General features: G+C 39.3%; 1 protein-coding gene across 17 annotated transcripts in view; it reads right to left on the bottom strand.

The window, feature by feature from the left end:
• The window catches only part of raraa (retinoic acid receptor, alpha a), a 735,685-nt gene that overhangs the window by 143,262 nt on the left and 569,996 nt on the right, over positions 1-22,427 (bottom strand). Inside the window, exon 1 of one of the 17 annotated variants that reach the window (XM_063037137.1) lies at positions 5,883-6,585. The exons of the other annotated variants lie outside the window; for them this stretch is intronic. Within the exon in view, the coding sequence (XP_062893207.1) occupies positions 5,883-6,039 (157 nt within the window). The 5' untranslated portion in view covers positions 6,040-6,585. Of the gene's footprint in view, positions 1-5,882; positions 6,586-22,427 lie in introns of those variants that run through there. 17 annotated transcript variants of the gene reach the window in all.

Consider the following 22,427-nt stretch of genomic DNA (forward strand, 5'->3'; position numbering starts at 1 on the left):
GGACCCGGAGGCTGGTGGGGTGGTAGGTGAGGACAAGAGGAACCCTATACTTAGTGGGGTGGCGGGAGGATGGAGTGAGAGCAGATGCGCGTGAATTGGGAGAGATGCGTTTGAGGGCAGAGTTGATGGTGGAGGAAGGGAAGCCCCTTTCTTTAAAAAAGAAAGACATCTCCTTCATCCTGGAATAAAAAAACCTCATGCTGAGAGCAGATGCGGCGGAGACAGAGGAATTGAGAGAAGGGGATGGCGTTTTTACAAGTAACAGGGTGGGAAGAGGAATAGTCCAGATAGCTGTGAGAGTCTGTGGGCTTATAGTAGACATCAGTAGATAATCTGTCTCCAGAGATAGAGACAGAGAGATCAAGGAAGGGGAGGGAGGTGTCGGAAATGGACCAGGTAAATTTGAGGGCAGGGTGGAAGTTGGAGGCAAAGTTGATGAAGTCAACGAGCTCAGAATGCGTGCAGGAAGCAGCGCCAATGTAGCGAAGGAAAAGTAGGGGGCAGATACCAGTATAGGCTTGGAACATGGACTGTTCCACATAGCCAACAAAAAGGCAGGCATAGCTGGGACCTATACGGGTGCCGAAGGCTACACCTTTAGTTTGAAGGAAGTGGGAGGAACCAAAGGAGAAAACTCTTCTCTCAATTCTTGAAACATATTCACAAAAATGCCTGGATCTTGTGCTTTACTTTTTTGAAAAGTGGGAAAATGTGCACAATTTCCTTTTTGAAGCTGGTACTCCCACAATTGCCGCTTTCTTTTCACTATGGCGGGTCTCGTAATGTCGCCTGATATTTGCCACCTTCGTCACAGCAACATTTTCTAGGCAAATGATACAAACTGGTTTCCCAGCTTGCTCGATGAAGAAATAATCTAGTGTCCAATTGTCTTGGAAATTTCGGCACTCGGTGTCTACCTTCCTGCATTTTGCATTCATTGCAATTGGAATTTTTTTCTTCGATTTTATTTCGAAACATGAGTTATTCAACAAGTATCGTAGCACATGTAAATATTTGGATATTTAGCATGGATTTCTTGTTAAAACACAGTGACGCTGTTTCTGTTTACAAATTTGAACGATCCCATCTGAAAACCTGCGCGTGCACGGAGTGTATCTAATTCATATTAATAAGGTAGTCTGCCTTCCCGTTATTTGTATCAGTGTTTGGGCTGGAACAAAACGGAACCTGGGGCCAGTGTAACAAGACGCCATGCATGTCCATCAGCGTGGTCGTGTGAAACACTCAGAATAAGGGGGGAAAAAAAAATCGCTCGCAGGCCGGATCTGGCCCATGGGCTGTAGGTTGCTACCCCTGTTGTAAAGCATGGTGTTGGGCTACATAATTTGCATGGAATTGATTTGACCAATCAACCATTAGAATTTCAGCATGGGGCAACATTTTCAGTGCACGTATGTGAATTCATCTCCAATTTTTAAAACCGTAGTGTGGCAGAGGAGGAATGGGAACAAGGGGGAGTTACTTGTGATCTCCATCCAGAACTTTCTTATCTAAAACAGTAGGAATGGATGCTGGATGAGACTAAGCTTCACCGACTAGGCTTCCTTATGAGGATGTACCAACAAAGGAGTATTGGGTCTTGTGGAACACTACCCCCAAGCAAGGAGCCAATATGTTTGGAAAAGTAAATTGGAAAATGAGAGAAGAAAAATAATTTGATGCTTGTGTTCTATTTCAGTAAGGCTACAGCGTCGAACACGACAGCCTCTTGTCTACAGATAGATAAGACCAGGAGGCCAGCCTGGGAGAGTTTTGCATCCTACGGCACACAGTGATAAACTACACAGCAGATAGTTCTCACTGAATGAAACTAGAAAATCTAGCCCACATCAAAAGGGCAACAAACAGGAATAGAAACTCTGCATACACCAACAACAACAAACAATGCCCCCCCCTCCCCCCCGAGCACCGTGCTGGCTACAGTAAACAGTAGAAATCAAGAAAAATAAATCTGTTAATATGGTCTGGTGCCCTAGTAAGTTTAAGTTTATTGTAGAAAAGTAATCAATTGAAAAAAAAGTATTTTTTATTCTATAAAAACATGATGCATGAATATGGTTTTATGAAAGCACCCAATCAAATCTCAGAAGATATCCTAACATATACGGCATCTAACAAAATACCCATGTTCAATCCTTGCTATGGGAGTAAATACAACACAACCTGTACATGGTAAAATCCCATAAATAGCAAATGAGGTTGGTGACTAGTTTATCTTTCATTTTGGTTGCGATGGCCGATGGAGGAGATATTTTCAAGAAGTAGCCCTGTTTCTTCACTTTGTGGTATTTAGCATCTCAAGCCTGTTCTATCATTCAAGAGGTCATTGCTGATTTGTATCTACACTCTATTTGCTCCACAGTGCCCCACTAAGCTGGTAGCTATAAAAACAATGTTGTGTGCATGTTAAATTATTAACTGGCTTGGCATCCATTGCTTTTTATGTGAGAAAGTTTGATACTTCTACCAGGATTAAGTGAAGAATTGTTTCCTAACTTCCCTCAGAATAGTTTGCATCCAATTTTAAGGTCGCAATCCTTTCATGCAGGCTTTCTATAAGAGGATAATAAGTCCTATGTTCTTAATTCTTTTCAAACTTCTATAAACCTCATTGCTATTTCCATTTATGGCTCTATATTCAGGAATAAAAAGCATTGTCCGGGGCTGCTCCAGATGTAGATCATCCAAGGCTTTGTACAGTTGCCAAAAAATCCTTTCTTTGATACTCCGGCCTCTCTGTGTGATGATTTACATCCACCCAAACCAGCAGATGGGGCCTTGGCTTTAACTACTCTTCCAAAGGACAGCATGCCTGACAAAGTAGCACTACTCGAGCCTGGTCTACAAGTCATGCAGCACTATTCAGTCCTTGCTGCACGAAAGGAAACTATTTAGACTAATACCACATCTGAAATTTGAACCCTTAATTGTTGATGCTTTGGTGTGTAGTAACCAAGCAAAGATATGCTAGAATGAAATGTAACCTTACTAACACAAGAGACCCCAATTGTATGCTAGGCCCTCAAGTATTTAAAGAAATGCCTTGGTAGTTTTGAATAACTTTCTCAGAAAAGCTGATGGAATATTTAATTAAAAACCGAACAGGCCATACTGTGTTTGCTCTGCATTGTATGTACTTGAGGTAGCATTAAAAATACTAATGTGTAGTTAAATTCATAAAGGAAATCAATACTCTAAAGCAAAGCACTTTCAAACATTAAACTACATTCTCATACATCAGTTCACTTTGTTCTTTCTTCTGATTCAATTTATTACATGTACATTGAAACAGACAGTGAAATGTGTCGTTTACGTTAAATAACCAACACCCCTGAGGATGTGCTGTGAGCAGCCCACAAGTGTTGCCACACATTGCTGCACCAACATAGCATGCCCACAATGCTCAGCAGAACAACAAAGAGTACAATAAGCAGCAGCAAAACAAGCACCATTCCTCTCTCCCATCATTGAGGACACAAAGTCCTCCCAGCCATGAAGACACATAGTCCTCCAACCCCAAGACAAGGTGTCTCCAGCCTCCAGTGAACTCAAGGATTCGCAGACATTGGGCCTTCAACTTCCCCAGTGGACTCACAGACTTTCGGCTCTGGTTCGTTAGAAGTTCTATCTTTACCAAACTACTAAGTCTGCCAATTCTTTAGTAAGTCCCAAGTAGTACCCGACACTCACTGTAAATTGAAGTTTATTGGCTAATGGGCAGGAGTTACAAAAGTAAATGGGAGATGTTTGGAGTTTAAAGAAAAATAATGGTATTAATATCTCTGCCTCCAACTGTCACTCCCAAACCTGGCTCCGTCTGCCCCCTTTCTTTCCTCTCTCCTAATCTGTTGCTACGTTATCACCCACAAAGCCATGAACCGCTGCCTTTCTCTCCTCCCCTCCTCTAACTGTCTATCATCCTCCTCTTCACCTGGCTGCACCTATCACCTACCAGCCCCTGCCTCACCCTTCCCTCTCACTTCTTTCTACTGCCCACCTCCTCTCTACCTTCTCAGCCCTGATGCAAGGTCTCAAAAGGAAGTGTCAACTGTCCCTCTACATCCATAGATGCCAACTGGCCTGCCAAGTCTTCCAGTATTTTTTTTTGCTCAATAGTAACAATATTTCAAATTGGTTTACTAGTTCATACTATTCCAGCCAGTAAAAGATGTTAGAACAATAGCAGCTTTCAACACAACTCTTGAATAAATAAAATATTTTCAAATATTACGTGACAAATTCCACTCTCAAATGAAGGGCATCGAACTATTGGCAACGCAAACACGAGGAATTCTGCAGATGCTGGAAATTCAAGCAACACACGTCAAAGTTGCTGGTGAACGCAGCAGGCCAGGCAGCATCTCTAGGAAGAGGTACAGTCGACGTCTCGGGTAGAGACCCTTCGTCAGGACAAAGGGTCTCGGCCTGAAACGTCGACTGTACCTCTTCCTACAGATGCTGCCTGGCCTGCTGTGTTCTCCAGCAACTTTGAACTATTGGCAACATCAGCCTGGTAAGCATTTCTGTAGTTTAGTTCTTAGAAGGGTTCAGCGACGTACCAATTCCGCATGTTTATACTTTTACAATTCACTTCCTTTTGGTGACAAGGGAAAGCGGATTTATGATTCTCTCGTCAGAATAAGGAAGCTGGGCTTGGTAAAATAAATCTGTAGAGCTAGCATACTAAACGGGCTCTCGCGTGATCTGAAAAACATCCAGACAAGCAAGAATTCGCTCTATAGAGTAAGGATGCAACTTCCAACAACCCTGCGTCATTTTAGTCATGATGTTTTGTTACGTGAAAGTAATCCAATGAGAGATTTATGACGTTTCCACAATACAACTAATAGAATTCTCTGTGCGTGCTTTTCAACAAGAGAGAGAAGTTTTTCAAAAGACTTACAATAGCTACAAGGAGTGTATTAAACAAGATAAGGCTTGCTGTAGTAAACTACAATACAGAAACCTGAAACTATAAAAATGTTAAAAGCATACACCGTTGTTGTGTTGTATGTTGCTACGCCTTTATTTAAAACATCAATTATCACGTAAAGCATTTGTATTTACACTGCCACGAATTACAAAGCATCTCTTACTGTGCATTTTCTATTTAATTTATTTATTAAAATTCAGGACGGGAGAACGAGGGACATCGCTGATTACCACTATGAAAGTGGTTAGCATAAATGCACGAAATTCACAAACTCGGGAAAATAATGGTAACTACACCGATCACAAACAGTGGGGCTGATATTATTACGTTCTAGTCAGGAACACGTTTCAACTGTTCTAATTTTCTGCAGCCAAGATACTTCTTACAAATTAGATCGAAGTTTATTACTGTCTGTAGTGCAGGAATGTGCAGGCTCTGCACTGAGATGAAAAAAAAAGCGGGTAGAGCAAAGGGGAGCTTTGCAATATCTTTAATCCTGTCGATGTTCTCTTTTTTTAGTCAAGAATTCGTGCCTTCACTGCACTGCAACTATCGGTTTCCAGACTTTGTCTGGATATGCACGCCGACAGTATGAATATTCTATCGACTCTTACAAAACCTTGATCATTTCTTTCGAAACTGGCGTTCACGGCTTTGTTTAAACTTACATTGTTGACTCTTAACCGCAAACAACTGCTAATCCTCATTTACTTCAAAAACTTGTGCAGTTTGGTGACTTTTTATCGCCGAAAATCTAAAATAGTTTTCAGCATCCTTCGCTAACGTGCTTTAAACAAGTTTAAATAACTGAAGGGCTCAAAATCGAAGAAATCTACTTCACGATACACGCTGCTCAAACGTTCCCATAAAATCAATACAAGTTCCTGGAAAAAGAATGGTGTGGATGAAGTGAGTTTGTGGTACCTACACTGAGGGTTGGGCAGCCTCTGCCATTCTTTGTGTCTGATCCCAATGAAGCAGTGTGGGCTCGATCCTTTTCCCTGGAGCATGCAGGAGGGACTTTGTGAGTAAAAATCCACCAGCTGTCCTGGATTTACTGTCAACACATCCATGCAGTCAAACATTGCGGAACAGGACAGAAATCAAAACGTAACAGAATAAACGGCAACAATCCACCGTGCTTTTTTCTCTCTCCCTCTTTCTTTGCTTCAGTCAAACAAGGGTCGGTAGATTGCAAATTAGCATCAGGCTTCACAGCAAGACCACTGAGTCAGAAGAGGACAAGGTGGCCAGAATTAGAAACAGGGATCATGTTTGAGTTCTGTTTCTGTTGTTGTGACTGGGACCCAGAATCATGGTCAGTCCCAGCTGCTGAAGTCGTGATCCTGTAATCAATCCAATAGTTCATTTACTATTTAAATATCTCGACACGACCAAGCCCAAAAAGGGAGGCGCAGCCTTGCTTAATCAGAATAATATCATCGATTCCACAGCTTCGCTTCTCTCAACGGCCTCGGAGTCTCAATGCATCTTTTTAAAATGCTTCTTCAAATGCATGGTTTAGTCTTGATGAAGTAAAACACTCAAGTTTAAACCGTATTTGCTGTCGTGTCCCCTTCCCTCCGATGTTAGGTAAGATGCCTTAGTGCTCTCTGCTGGTATCTCTCCTCCCTCCCTCTCTGTCACTGGGTTAAAAGGATTCATTTGCTTAATATATGCGCCTGAACTCTCACTGAACCCTTTCCCTGGCAGCTAACCTTCAAATGACCCTTCGCCATTCTGACATCACATTCAGCCCCTCTCAATCTCTTCTTTTTCTCTCTCTCAGTGCTGCAAATATTCCTGTCAATCAAACCAGAGACAGCGAGGACTCCTGCAGCCAGCAACGGGGGGGGGGGGGCACAGAAACAAGGATAACAAGAAGCTGATAGGACTTTACACTTTGGACAATCCATACAAAAGATAATAAATAGCTTTTCTGATGGGTCATTTATAATTTTCTCACAGCAGTTTAAAAAAATAAAATTAACACAAGGTCTGGAAAGGAATATTGGAGACTGGAACTGCTTTGTTAATGTGGGAGCACAAACTGGGAGGGTTATAAAGTTATTACTACATTTATTTTAAACAATATATGGAGGACTAACGCTCCCCCCCCCCACTGCATCCCACACGCCTCCTAGCACTTCTACATTCAGAATTAAAATTTTGCAGTATAATAACCTGATTTTATCAAAAAGTATTAAATGGCTACATCAAATATAGAGAACATAAAATATTGCTGCTACTCTCTGCACTATTCTGGGAATGCAAAGATTGGCACAGTTGTGATCGAAGATGCATGTGGTTCTGTTTTCAACTGTCTACCTGTTTATGTTTGACTAGTTAGGTCTGCTGATGCCCTACAATATGGTCTATGAGTTGAGAGTTTAAATTGAATGCAGTGTCAAAGCTGATAGCATGATGTTGGCTGTGTTTAAAGTTAAAGGTTCTTCAGGCAGAATATATCATACATTATAGTTACATTACACAGAAAGCTGACAAACTTAAATGGAAAGCCAAAGTTCAAAACTAAAGACATCATGATGCATAGTGAGAAACTAGAGATCAAGGTGAATGAACAGTTATTACATTTTCCATTATTCACATGAAAGCTTTAAGATTTTAAGAGGACACAATGACAGAGGCACGTAAAGAATGAAATCAAAGGTACAGGGATAAACATGCATTTGAATCCTTTCAGAACCTCAGGGCATCCCAATGGTGCATTCACAATTGTAATGCATCCAACTTAAGCTAATATCTTGCACAGCAAGATTGTTCAAATGTCAATGAAACATGGTGAAGATCTTATCCACTGTTCTTCAAAATTTTCAAGGAGTTTACGTACATCTGTCTCTGTTAACACTGCGGTGCACTCCTAGATTGTTTGTTAAACCTGATCCCAAAATCTTCTGATTCAGAAAAAAAGTGTAACTGTCACACAGAATGTGAGTAGGTTGGACGATGTATTTGCGCTTTGGGAGAAAACTACTAATATATTGACTTATAATAATTTTGTAGAATGATTGTACTGTTATTAGAGGCTACATTACATGTATGGGAGTGGGAGTAAACCCATAAGTGTAAAAATAGAAGTCAATACAGACTTAAATAAATTTTTAAGTTCCTTCTATGTGGTAAGCACTGCATTGGATATTGGTCCACAGAGACTCTGTAAAATAAAAACAGGAGCACAAGAAAGCTCAAAAGTCTAATTTGATCGCAGACATTCAGATAATAGCCGCAAGATATTTGTAGTTTCCCTTTTCAAATCTCAACTAAGTATGCCTTATTGAATTTCCTAAAACAAAGCAGAGTAACATTTTTTAATTATTCATTTTTAAAATCACTTCAACATTGTTTATCTTTGACCACTTCAGTCAGTAATATCTAAGTTGTAAAACACCTTGGGATGCTTTTCTTACTTTGAAGGTCGTGAGTGTAACAAGAAGTTGATATTACTATCTGGAGTGACTCTGAACCTCTGAAGAGAGCAGTACCTGTTCCTGACTGCATCATGTCAAAGGCATTCATCATATGGCTGAATCCTTTATTTTCGTATCTCCCTGGAAATTACATACTTGCAGGCATAGGAGAGTCTGAGCATCCTGCTCCACCCATGGTCTACGAACACTGCCTCGCTATTCCTCTTTCGCACTATTTATTTATTTTTTGCAGCTTATAGTAATTTTTATGAATTGCACTATACTGCTGCCACTAAACAACACATTTCCCAACATATGTCAGTGATAATAAAACCTGATTCTGATAGTTAAGGTATGCCAACAATATCTACTAAGGAGCTCAATCTAAATTAAGATGAAGTGTGAAACAACCACTTCCTTGCAATTAATAATACCAGTCTGAAAGAAATGGTGTACTGAATGAAATTGGGTTTGTGCTTAACTGCCAAGATTGCTTTCCCTCAATTTTCCTTCATAATCATTCTTCCTTTTTTTTTTGATGTGGGATACACTCATCAGCCTGTAGCATTCTTTAGGAAAAATGTGTCCTTTTCCCCCAGCCAAAATATAATAGCAGTAAGCTGCTCTGAGGCCAAGTCCAGGGCCATGAACTGGAGACCCACAGGCAGCCCATCCTGCAGTTGGAGGCCCATCTATATACGTGTGAGGGGTTTGGTGGGTCAGAGGGTGGGAAAAGGGCTTCTTTTGCTGTTACTGTTGCTGTTTGTGTTGTTCTGTTCTGCTGAACATTGTGGGCATGCTACATTGGCACTGAAATATGTGGCGACACTGCGGGCTGCTCCCAGCAAATCCTTGAGTGTGTTGGTTGTTAATGTAAATGATACATTCACAGTATGTTTTGATGTATATGTGATAAATAAATGAATCTGAATCTAGTGTAACGTAACAAGACCAGAACAATGGGGCAGCAATCACCTCTGGTATTCAGTCAAGACACTAAGAAGCTACGAGCTAAATTTCAAGTGCTCCTAATAGAAATAGAAAGATAACAGTTATCTCAGATAATGAGTAGATTCTGATTGTATAGCAGTATTGCCAAAAGACCATTTCCACCCTTAACATGGAGTTATATGCAGTTAATAGAAATGGGTGCTGCATTTACATCTGCATTTGGAAGGAACCTCATCTTCATTAAAAACTTAGAACATAGAACATAGAAACCTACAGCGCATTGCAGGCCCTTCGGCCCACAATGTTGTGCCGACCGTGTAACCCACTCTAGAAACTGCCTAGAGTTACACTACCGCATAGCCCTCTATTTTTCTAACCTTCACGTACCTATCTAAGAGTCTCTTAAAAGACCCTATTGTATTCACCTATTGTCGTAAGTCTTCACTGCCCACTTTTAATTCACAATCAAATGACCCCTACTACAGCATGAAGCTGTGAACAATGTGCAAGGACAGAAATGAGCTTGTCTGAAAGGCAACTTCATTTGAATGGCCAAACTGCTGAGATTCCTACATATTGGTCACTTATTGAGTTACAAAGGATAATTTAGTACCTGTAAAACAGTGTGTCAGCTTAAATCAAAAGGAAGAATGAATTGTAAGGTAAGTACAGTGGATTTCATTTAATTGGGGCACATCGGGACCAGTACATTTTGGGCCAATTAAGCAGTTACTTATTAGCTGACGTCTCATGGAAATAGTTAAAATGGTATAAAAAAGGCAAACTATCATTTAATTAACAACTTATGTATTTAACTTGCTAACTTAAAAATTTACCACTCCCTAGAATGACACAAGACATGTCTCAAAGGATGGTTCTTCACTCTGTTGCTGTCAAGAAAAATATCACAGTAAGAAAGAAATAGTGGCGAGGGCTGCTATTTGCAGATAATTCTTTTGGCAATGGGGAATTTGTGCTTCCCTACTGTTTGTCAAATAGTGAATTGGTACTTTCACTGTTTTTCTACATGAACTAATGTCACAAAAATTCTGTGTTCAGAAGATGAAACAGAATCATTTTGCAGCTGTTTTGTCTCGGCATAAGTCGTCTGAATCAGATCTGGAATACAATCAAGTTAATGGCTAGGTGTCCAAAACAAGAACACAGTAAGCAAAATTACAGAAGAAATTTTAAAAAATGTTCTTGGGATTAATTTGAGGACAATGTAAGAAACTAATCATTGATTTACATAGTTTATGCAGTAAAAGAGCACAAACATCCCACTGATATCAGAGGGATTGTCACGTTCACTGCTGAGAAGAGCGATTGGCATGTTTTCTGTTTAAAAGGTGCTCGTCAGGCAGAAGCTGTGACTTTAAATTACCATTTGAACAGGGTCTATGGGGTTCCTAATGTATTTGTAAGCTAGGGGGAAAGAAAATCTCCCACCGCTTGCCACAGTTTCTTCAGAGTTGGCTGGCCTTGTGAATGGGAGGCCTGTGATGGGTAACCGTCCTTCAGCTCTTTTGCACATCTCAATAGCAAATGCCCAGATGAAAAATACTCTTTGAAAATCTCATTATGGAACTTGTGAACATACAAAGTTAATAGTGACATTAAAAATAATATGGGACTAAAGGCTGTCAAAATTTAATCCTTTGTTATTTTTTTAAATGAAGGCTTTTTTATTTGTGTAACTGTTCTCTTAGATGTGGAGTGGTGAAGAATAGAGAAAATCCCAAATCACCCAGAACAGGTATGCTGAAAACAACCTATCATTTTGATTCAAACTAAACTGGATTAAAAGATCCAGTACACCTCCATATTCAACATACATGGTAGAAATTATGGAACTGACAAATTCCTGCTGGGAACAATGGTGCTTCTCATGTGGCCTAGAAATAGCAATATTCATACATAGATCGAAACCACAGGAGAGTACAGCACAGGAACAGACCTTTTGGCCCATGATGTTGTGCTGAACTAATTAAGTTAATTAGATTCATTCAGCTCTCTCCAGAGAAGTTACTTTGCAATGCAATTCTGTATTTGACTGAAACATGACTATTGAGTATTGGTGGGGGAAGGGGATAAATAAATTGCTCAAGAAACTTTGATTAATTCTTTAAGAAGAATATAAAATAGTAACCACAGCAATCGCCAATATTCCCATTCACATTGATTTATCAACCATACAATGAAAGATTTTGCTATGCTACAGCATCTTGGACTTTGGAAAAAGATGAGGAGTAGACTAAACCAAATAAATTTCTAGACAACAAAGGACTAGAAGTTAAATATAACTGAACAGATTGAACAAAACTTACTTTTGTTTGCTTTCTCTTCCAACAAACCACAAACTTAACAGCAATGGAATGGAGACAACCACAGTAGAAACTACACGATATCATATTATTGTGGACTAGGAGTAGGGATACATATTTGAAATGGCCATTTGCAACATATTAATGTTTCATTTTTCTGCAAATAATATACTCTTGGTGTTAGCCACACACTTGCAGTACACCAGTAGCACAATGCTTTCTGTCCCAACCAAATGGATAACTCCACTCATACTCTAACAACAATGCTGCCCCTACCTTCAATACAAGAACAGATAAAAACGTAATCACTGACAATTGATAAATATATCAATTTTAAGAGCCATAACTACTTTCAGAGTAGATGCACAACTTAAATTGATGTTCATGGAATATTACAGAGGTATGGGTACATGGGATTCAGTAACATACCAATAAATTAAAGTTTCCCATTGTATTCACCAATCAGTCACAGGTAGTTTTTGGGTCAGGAAGGGAGCATACAACAGTTACTAAAAGGTAATTAAAAATGATGATATAAGTTATGAAATAAATCACTATCTTAAGTAGGTCAGATAATTAAGGTTGTCTGTCAAAACTTTAGCTCCTGCACCATAGAATTTTCCATTTGTTTGTGCAGTTTGTCCTGAGTTAAAATTGCTAAACAATTATTTATTTTAAGAATGAAATAAAATAAAGGACTATTCTAGATAAAAATATACAGATACAGCCACCTTGGCTAAAATCTGGGATTGCCACTCCCAATGTTGTGAAGGTCAAATAACACAGGCTGTGTCGGTAAATAATACCTCAGAGTGTGCGAGATCACCAATGGGGCTATTTTACTGCTCATCAGCAAGGCTGAAGAAAGCTTCAATATTGTTTGTTATCAAAACCCACAGGAAAATAAGTAATCCTTCAGGGCACCATTACAGGCATAATGTGATCAGCAGAATTAGTCTACCGCTGCAACTTTACTCAGTTTCCCAGACAACAGTGGGTTCAGTATCACGTGCAATAGGGTCACTCCAGTGTTTGGCACTGAGGTTGACCTAAGGCTGCAATGCAGGCTTCCCCATCTATTGGGATGCATAACCAAGATGGTTTACACACAGAAAGTCCAACAGCCTAAAAATTCTGGTTAAATATGAATGGAATCATTTGAAACTAATTACAAAATTTGACATACACACTAATTATTAGCATTTCTCTTAGTTAAAAAGAAAATAGAAACAAGAAAAAATGTCAACTTCAGTCGGTCATTGTTGACAAAATACTTTAAGCAGTAAATCTCGCTTATCCAAATCCTCCTTACCCCCTTCTCATTACTCATACAGGCCCAACGCGAGGGACAGTGCAGTGACAACAATGAATAGTGGCCATTAATCATACAAAGAAAGAAAAAAATAAAGCTAAACCAGTTTACCATTCATCATGGGGATGGACAAAAGCATGGAGACGATGACTTTTATCCTCAAACACATCCCAGATTTTTCATAAAATATAAAAGAGAGAAAAGAAAAGAATTTGAAGGGGAAAAGACTGAAATTCTTTGTTGGATCAATGTTTTTTAAATCTTTCTTTTTAACTTGAAATGTCCTGAATAATATTTAACTTGATTCTCTGTTCCACTGCTTTCTCATCAATCTACCTTTCACCCCTTCCTTTTATGTATTTCATACTATTGTAATGCACTATTCAATCAGTACCCCAATCAAATATTTAGGCCTTTGTGCTTCTCACTATCTGTGCCCTTTGGTTCAAAGGATGTCATTAATCCAACTCATCGTGAACTATACGAAGGAGTTTCAGAAGAAATATTCAACGTATCCAGAATCCACTAATAACAAAAGGATAAAAACCAGTGGCCTTCCTGTCACCACTCTACTACAGGGGACTGACGGAGGCCATTGGGCAAAAGAGCTAAATGTTGCCACTGGGCTAATCTTGCATTCTGTTACCAATACATAATCATGAGGGGAAAGTATTTCCCTACTTGCTTCATACTGATGCCCTGTACAACTATACACATAAAAGCAAACACAAATCAAAAGTGCAGCCTTAAAGCCTCTCTAAAAATATAACTCAAGTGTTAAAAAACAATGACTTTTACCAGTATGTGTGTTACATAGAACCAGCAGAAATGATTTATGAAAATTTCCAAATTTCACTTCACTGACACTAGTTGATAGAAAGAATCAGAATCAGGTTTATTATCACTGGCATAAGTTGTGAATTGTTGTTTTGTGGCAGCAAGACAGTGCAAAACATAAAAATAGCCATAAGTCACAAAAAAGTAAAATAATGCAACGTGCATTATTATTCATTTTATTTTATTTAGAGTTACAGCGCAGGATATGCCCTTCCAGCCTAAGCTGCCCAGCATCCCCTGATTTAACCTTAGCATAATCATAGGACAGGTTACAATCACCAATTAACCTAATAACTGGTACATCTTTGGACTGTGGGAGGAAACCGGAGCACATGGAGAAAACCCATGCATTCCACAGGGAGGACGTACAGACAACTTACAGAAGACTGTGGAATTGAACTCCAAATTTTGGACACTACATTGAACAACTAGCTCCTTATCTTTAGCTCAAACCCAAACATGCTAAAAGCAGAACAGACAGCTCTTACAGAACTGCTAAAATGAAGTACACACAGCAAAGCAGTAAAAATCTTAACCAGGGCATTACAAGTGGAAAAAATATGGAACAACAGCCACACTGCCTCGATCAGGCCACCCCTCTAAATTTATTCACTGGAGAAGAATGGCACATGTAAGAGAGGCTACTGTGTTGCCAACAGACACTCTGAGTGAGCTGCAGAAGTCAGTGGCTGCAACTGGAGATGAAGTTCATGGCTCCACATTCTCTACGGCCTTGCACAGAAAGGGTATTAATGGAAGAATGGCAAGGAAGAAGCCCTGGCTTAAAAAAAGCACATCTTTGCCTGCAAAGACTTTGCAAAGTGTCCTTAGAAGATACTGCAAAGATATTGACTGATGAAACTAAAATGGAACTTTTTGGTCTCAACATTAAGTGGTGTGCGTGGCGTAAATCTAATACTGTGCATCAGCCAGATAACACCATCCCTTCTGTAAACTATGGTGGAGGTAGCATCATGCTATGGGGATGCTTTTCAGCAGCAAGGACTGGAAATCTGGTCAGGATTGATGGGAAGATGAATTCTGCTAAATACAGAGGGATCCTAGATAAAACCTTCGAGCCTCTGCCAGAAAGTTTTAACTGGGGAGGAAATTAAGACTTTCAGCAGGACAGTGACCTGCAGGCACACTGCCAGAGCAACCATGGAGTGGCTTCAAATGAAGAAAATTGACGTCCTTGAGTGGTCCAGTCAGAGTCTTGACCTTAACCTGATCGACCTTCTCTGGCAAGACCTCAAGATTACTGTCCACCCAACCATCCTCGCACAGCTTAAGCAATTTTGCAAGGAGGAATGGGCAAATCTTGCTCCATCAAGTTCTGGAAAGCTAACAGAGACTTATCCAAAAAGACTACTGGCTGTAATAGCTGCAAGAGGTAGTTCAGCTAAGTACGAGCAAAAGGGGATGAATAGTTTTGAACTGCTTACATTTCAGTATTTTAATTTGTAGTTTCTCTTGCTTTACTATTTTCTGTTTTTGGGCTCTACTGTGAAAAAAGGGAGCATGTGATTCACAAATAAAGATTCTCAGTTAAATTGATCAATATCCCTGGTTGTAATTACTCATTGGTGTGAACTAGAGGTTGGGGGATGAATACTTTTACAAGGCACTGTAGCATGCCCACGACTTACTGAACCCAACCCGTACATCTTTGGCATGTAGGAGGAAATCAGAGCACCCAGAGGAAACCTATATGGTCACAGGGAGAACATCCAACCTCCTTACAGACAGTGGCAGGAATTGAACCCCAATTGCTGATCGCTGGTGTTGTAAAGTGCTGTGCATGAACTATTTTGTGGATATGTTACACTTATATTTTTTTTTCGCCTGACTCATGCTCAAGCACTAACATAAAGCCAGTAGCAGGCCTTGTAGTCTAAGCAATTGACATCAGTGGTCCAGACTAGAATTAGCAATAAAATTGATCATTGCCCATGAATACATTTGGTCTATTCCTCATAAGTCAAATAAAACACAGCACTTAAAACCTTTCTCGTGCAAGAATGAGTAAATTGCATTGGAAAGTAATGCCAATATGACAAAAGTGATATAGCAAAACACAGCTACACAAATATTTAATTACAAGATTTTTCAAAATGCAGGCAGAATAAATAATGGCAAGCAGTTTCTGAAATAATATTAAGCAAAATGCAAAATGCTTGTATCTTTCTTCTCCATTTTCCAGCACCTGCAGTCTCATCCATCTCCATTTGGAAATAATGTTTCTAGTTTATTCATTCATTCGTGCAGTGGAAATGAAGAACCATGCCTTCTTGAATTGAAGTTCTAGCTTAGTATTAGAACTGATGAGTTCATTGGCTGATGCCCCATTCCAGGGACTGATACCTCATTGCAGCAGTGAGGAATGGAACTGTCAGGGGTGTCTTTTGGATGTTAAATTGAGTCCCTGTATTCCCTCCCATATTAATGTAAGGTGTTCCATGACATTATTTTGGAAAAAGATCAGGGGAGAACTCTCACTATCCAAGTCAACATTTTTCCATAAACCAACATCACTAAATTATCTGCTCATTTATTTAACTATTTGTGGGAGCTTACAATGAGTCTCCTTTCACGTATGAAGCAACACTTTGGGAAAGTGAAGGGACTTGTTAAAATACAAGACATTTTTCTACACACAGGAATAAACTATACTGCACATCAACGTTTTTCATACAGTCATGCCCTGGATTGGTATATAATTCAGTATTTGACCTACTCTTGTTGCCTTGCAATTTTACATACACCTTTAGATGATCTGCCAGTTACAATACACATATACACAGCAAATTGGGTTGACCATTATTGAGTGTTTGACCCCTGTCTTATTCATTTAACTCTGAACATCGATAGGTTTGTTTCAGCTACTACAGTATGAGTATGTACCAAGCCTTCAAAGCACTCCAAGAAGGATTATTGAAACTAAATGAGGAACCTAGATTCTGATTTTGTTTAAATGATACTGCAACACTGGGGAAGCAACAAATTATTGAATTCGCAATCAACTAACTCTGCTCTGTTTGGCAGCATTTAGCTAAACTAACTGGGGTTGAGGAAAAAAAAGCCACATAGTTTATGTTACTCTGACAGCAGCTCAAAATTCTAACCCCTTTACATTGTTAAAATGGTAAAATATCCTCACAAAGATACAACTGTAAAAGAGCACTCTTCAGACCTAATCCATGTAATTGCATGACAAACCAGAGCCTGTAAATCACCTTTTGGACCTTTGGCAACAGAGAGAAGACAAAACCAAGGAGTAATAGGAGAGAATTCACAATACAGAAGAAATCAACTTTAAAACTTTGTAAAGTTTATCTAGTAACAGTTTATTTAAAGCTGACCTGCACACCGTTCACACCACTCAGTTTGCCTCATCTGTTCAGACAATGCCAACAATTAAAAGTAAATGGTCTGAGATTCCAAACACATTCTACTCTGAGTCAGGATTACACATGTGGGTTAACTCTGTCATACTGACATGTGCAGAGCATGTCTGAGTGAGAAACTATCAGTGCTGAGGGGGTAGGCAACCACCTTCCCCGAATACCTTGCCAATTGAACAATAAATCATTCTGAGCTTGTGCATCAAATTGAAATCATACACCCTTTCCCCAGCACACGTTTGGATTCTGGAAAAGATAATGCCGAGTTGTTTTTAATTTATCACTTTTTCCCAGTATTTCCCCTGCAATTGATTTCTTTTCCACTCTTGAAGACAGACATTGAAAGTCTTTCAATCAAGAAAAAGACATTCCCCTCTTCAAGAGAGAGATCCTTGCAGAAGAATCTTGTAGATATTTCCATGATCAAGAATTTCCAAGATCCACTGTACTTAATTTGAAGGCTACTGATTCAAACTGAAATATGGACTGGTAAAGACAGTTTACAGTGCTTGTTCATCACTGCTCCTGAGAAGGAGGGGGTGACGAGGCACCTTCTTGAACTGCTTGTTATCCTTCTAAAGAAGGTGTTCACATTATTTTGATTGGGGGTGGGGGGAAATACAAGGATTTAAACCAGGAATTAGTAGAATACATTTCCAAATGAGGAAGGTTTCTGATTTAGAGAGGAATTTCAGGTGGTTTTGCTTCCTTATCCTTCTTGGCAGAAGTGGTTGCAGATTTTGGAGGTGCTGTTGGAGTAATCTATGTGAGCAATAGTAGTGAGTTCTGTAAACATGCAGCCACAATGTACCAGTCACAAAGAAAGCGTATATTCAAGGCATGAATTGGATGCCAATCAAACAGGCTTTGACCTGGAAGCTATTGAGCTCTATAATGGCTTTTCTTTACATTTGAACCTCGAACAGCATGTGGGTAACCTATTTAACAGTGGTGGGCTTTACATTTAAACTTGAAGTGCTCTTATTTGAGGCTTGCCAACAGGAGTCAGCAGGTTAGAAGCTGAGAGTGGAAACTGCATTTGATATATCTCCCTCTCCAGCCTCCTACGACAGTCCTTCTCCCCAGGGGACAGGGGTCCTCTGCTCTAGGCAAATTAAATCTGGTACCATAAAAAATAAACAGAAAATTGTTGGTGTAGAGATTAGAAGAACAAAATAGCTCTTGTACTTTAAAGTGTTGTAAAAGTGTGTAAATCACCGTTACAAACAAAATATTCATTTGATTTCTTAAAAGGGTGGCGTGGCCTGTGATTTTTTTTTCTTTCTGATTCACATAGCTTAAGGGTTTAAAAGAAATGAAAGAGCTTAAGTATAATAAATATTTCACCAAGCTCAGTGGAATATAGAGAACCCCTGCCATAGCAGGGGGCCTCAATTTGATTCTGGGCTGTCGAAGGTCATGTATAAAATAACATATAAATATCCACCGACACACAGGCTGACCCTTCTTTTTTCCCTAAATTGATAGTAATATTAAGGTCAGTTAAACCTATCATCAACCCCTCAGCTGGCCCAACAAATTCTTTGTTCGGGGTGAACCATCCACAAGGTTCTTCAGTAAGATCGCTCATTTGCTCCTGTGAAGAATAGGGAATTTCTTATTGTGTGACGGAGCAGTGAGTGCAGACATCCAGGCTCACTAATGACTGCCTTCAATAAGCCTGACAAGTCTCATTACATCAATTACTGAATCCATCTACAGCCCGAGGCACCGAATGTTTGATTTTATTTCAACATTATCTCAGTTCCAGAAGCAGAGAAAATGACTGGAATACTGAATCAGAGAACGGAGGCACCAGGAGGAAGAAAGGATCACTTGCCACTTTGCATTAGGCATAGTGGATTCATTCTTTTCCACTATGTAGCCACAGTATGAACATACAAAATATTTCATTCAGAAGGCTTTGGGCTGGCTGCAAAATCTCTTTACCTTGTGCAACATCCACCTCTACATGTAAGAACCCTATTTTTCTCAGCGCCTTCATCAGGTTATGTCTTTCAGTTTACTTGGACATAATTATCTCAATATACAGTACCTTGTAAAAGCATTCAGCCCCCAACCCTTTGTTCACATAAATGAATGTTACAACCCGGGATTCTGATCAATTTAACTGAGAATTTTAGTTCAAAAGTATTCATCCCTCTTTGCTTAGTACTGAGTTGAACCACCTCTCGCAACTACTACAGCCAGTAGTCTTTTTAGATGTCTCTATTACCTTTGCGCAACATAAATGTGCACAATTTACCCATTCTGCCTTGCAAAATTGCTCTAACTGTGCTAGATTAGTTGGAGAACAGCAGTGGACAGCAATCTTGAGGTCTTGTCAAAGGTGTTCAATCAGGTTAAGGTCAGGACTCTGACTGGACCACTCAAGGACATCAATTTTCTTCATTTGAAGCCACTCCATGGTTGCTCTGGCAGTGTGCTTTGGGTCACTATTCTGCTGAAAGACAAACCCTCCTCAGTTTAAGTGTTCTGGCAGAGGCCAGCAGGTTTTCATCCAGGATCTCTTTGTATTTAGCAGCATTCATCTTCCCATCACTCCTGATCAGATTTCCATTTCCTGATACTGAAAAGCATCCCCATAGCATGATGCTACCTCCCCCATACTTTACAGATGTTACCTGGCTGATGCACGTACCACTTAGTGGAGGCCAAAAAGTTCCACTTTAGTCTCATCCGACCACAAGACCTTCTTCCACATCTTTACTGTATCTTCTAAGTGACACTTTGCAAAGTCATAACGGGCAAAAATAGATTTTTTTTTAAGCTAGGGCTTCTTCCTTGCCACTTTTACATAAATACACTGTTTGTGCAAGGCCTTGGAGATTATGGAGCCATGAACTCATCTTCAGTTGCAGTCACTGACTTCTGCAGCTCACTCAGAGTGTCTGTTGGCGTCACAGTAGCCTCTCTTACATGTGCCATTCTTCTCCAGTGACCAAGTTTAGAGGGTGGCCTGACCTAAGCAGTGTGGTTTAATATTTTTTCCACTTTTTCATGATAGACTGCACTGAGCTCCGAAGGTATGTTCAGTGTCTTGTACCCTTTCCCAGATTTGTGCTTCTCTATTATTATTTCCCTGACTTGTCTTGAATGCTCTTGTCTTCATTTTAGTTTAGTCTGTTGAAAATCTACCATATTGTTGGACCTTACAGAAAGAGGGGGTATTTATTCTTACAAATTAATTGAAAACAGGTGATCGTCCAATTTTCTACATCAACAAATTGGGTGAGTTGGTAAGGTAATATACAGTATTGCACCTGAGGAAAGTTAGCGTACTAATTACAAAGGGGAGGAATACTTTTTCAGCCTCAATTTTGGTTTTTAATTTTTAGTAAATTGTTGACAGGTTTTAGAGCTTTTCTTTTGACTTTACATGATACACAATATTTTGTAAATTAGTTCAAAAAAGTCCTACTTCAATACATTTTAAATTTAGAAAATGAGACAGTAAAATGTGAAAATAGTTTTGGGGACTGAATACTTTTTCAAGGCACTGTATGCATGTTGAGAATGCTGCCAATTGTTTTTCTACTATGGCACAGCCACGCTTTCACTAAATTATTCTTTGCTGGGAAGGAGGGTAGACAGGCAGGCAGTCATGTTTGAGCACCCATCCCAATGCCCTCAAATTGCTGACCAGCAACGGTAGCGTAGCAGTTAGCATAACATTTTACAGCACCAGTGATCGAGGTTCAATCCCGCTGCTCTCTGTAAACAGTTTGTATGTTCTGCCATTGACCATGTGGGTTTGCCCTGGGTGCTCCAGTTTTCTTCCACATTCTAAAGACATATGGATTAGGGTTAGTGAATTGTGGGCACAGGAAGTATAGCCGCCCTCAGCACATCCTCAGACTTTACTGGTCATTGAAGCAAACAACACATTTCTCTATATGTTTCGATGTACCTGCGACAAAGCAAAGCTAATCTTTTTTTTTAATTTTATTTTTATTTGGATAAGGAGTTCACAATTATCATGTACTTTTTTCACACATATAACCTTTTCCATTTTTTTATATGTATAAAACTACAATTATTTATACATTCTTAAGTACACATTGAGATGATATAAAAGCAAAATAAACATTTAAATAGATAATTATGTACTGTGGTAAATCTAACCTATTAGGCTAAGTAATGAAATTAGTTGTTAAGAAAAATGGTAATAATAGTTTCCATACAACCCTTCTGGACCGTTTCCACTGGTCCAAAATGTTGCATACAAGCCTATATACCAACCATTGTAGGTATTTATATCCCAATTTGTTCGTGCTTGTTCCTGCCCGCAGACATAATTATCCAATCCCTATGTACTTATTTACTTAATTTTTTCATTTTTTTTTATCCCTTTCCCAAATCTTTCCCTTTACTTGTGTTAATTCTCTATTTTCCAAAAAAAACAACAACAAACATTTAGACTAGGGGTGCTTACGTTAGCAATATTACTGTGTTGATGAGAAGAGCAATATAAATCATTAGGAGAGTCATCTAAAGTCTGCTCGCATTGGGGTTATATATTCAATCCATTTATTCCAGATTTGATAAAATGTTTCTTTTTGAGTTCTCAGGGAGTAGGTCAACTTTTCCATTTTAAATATTTCCAAGATAATTTCGTACCAATCTTCTAATGTAGGTGGTATTGGATTTAGCCATTTTCTAGTGATTGATTTCTTACTTGCCGCTAAGAGGGCCTGCAGCAACTTTATATCTTCCTTCTGTTCAAGGAACAATACATGCCCCAAATAGAGCGTCTCAAAGTTCAGAGGTATCTGGGACCTAAGTACCTTAACTAATGTTCTATGAATACCTTCCCAAAATAGACTTAATTTAGGGCAATCCCAGAAAATATGAAAATGATTTGCCTCCTTGGAGCTGCACCTTCTCCAACACATCACATTTGTATCTTTATATTTTTCCTGATATGGGGTCTTGAAGTATCTTATAATGTTTTTCCAACAATGTTCTCTCCAAGTCAAAGAATTAGTCGAGGACCATTGAAAGCTGCAGATTTTCCCCCAAGCCTCCTCTGAAAGTACCAACCCCGCTTCTTTCTCCCACTTCTCTTTAATATACAGTGTATTTACATTTTTAGCGTGGGAGAGTGCATTATATAGGCGAGAAACTGATTTACTAGGTATTGAACTGCAAGCCGAATTCAGAATCTTGAAAAATTCTAATTCTACTGTTGATAGG

The sequence above is a fragment of the Mobula hypostoma genome, chromosome X1, assembly GCF_963921235.1.
Source record: "Mobula hypostoma chromosome X1, sMobHyp1.1, whole genome shotgun sequence".
NCBI lineage: Eukaryota > Metazoa > Chordata > Chondrichthyes > Myliobatiformes > Myliobatidae > Mobula > Mobula hypostoma.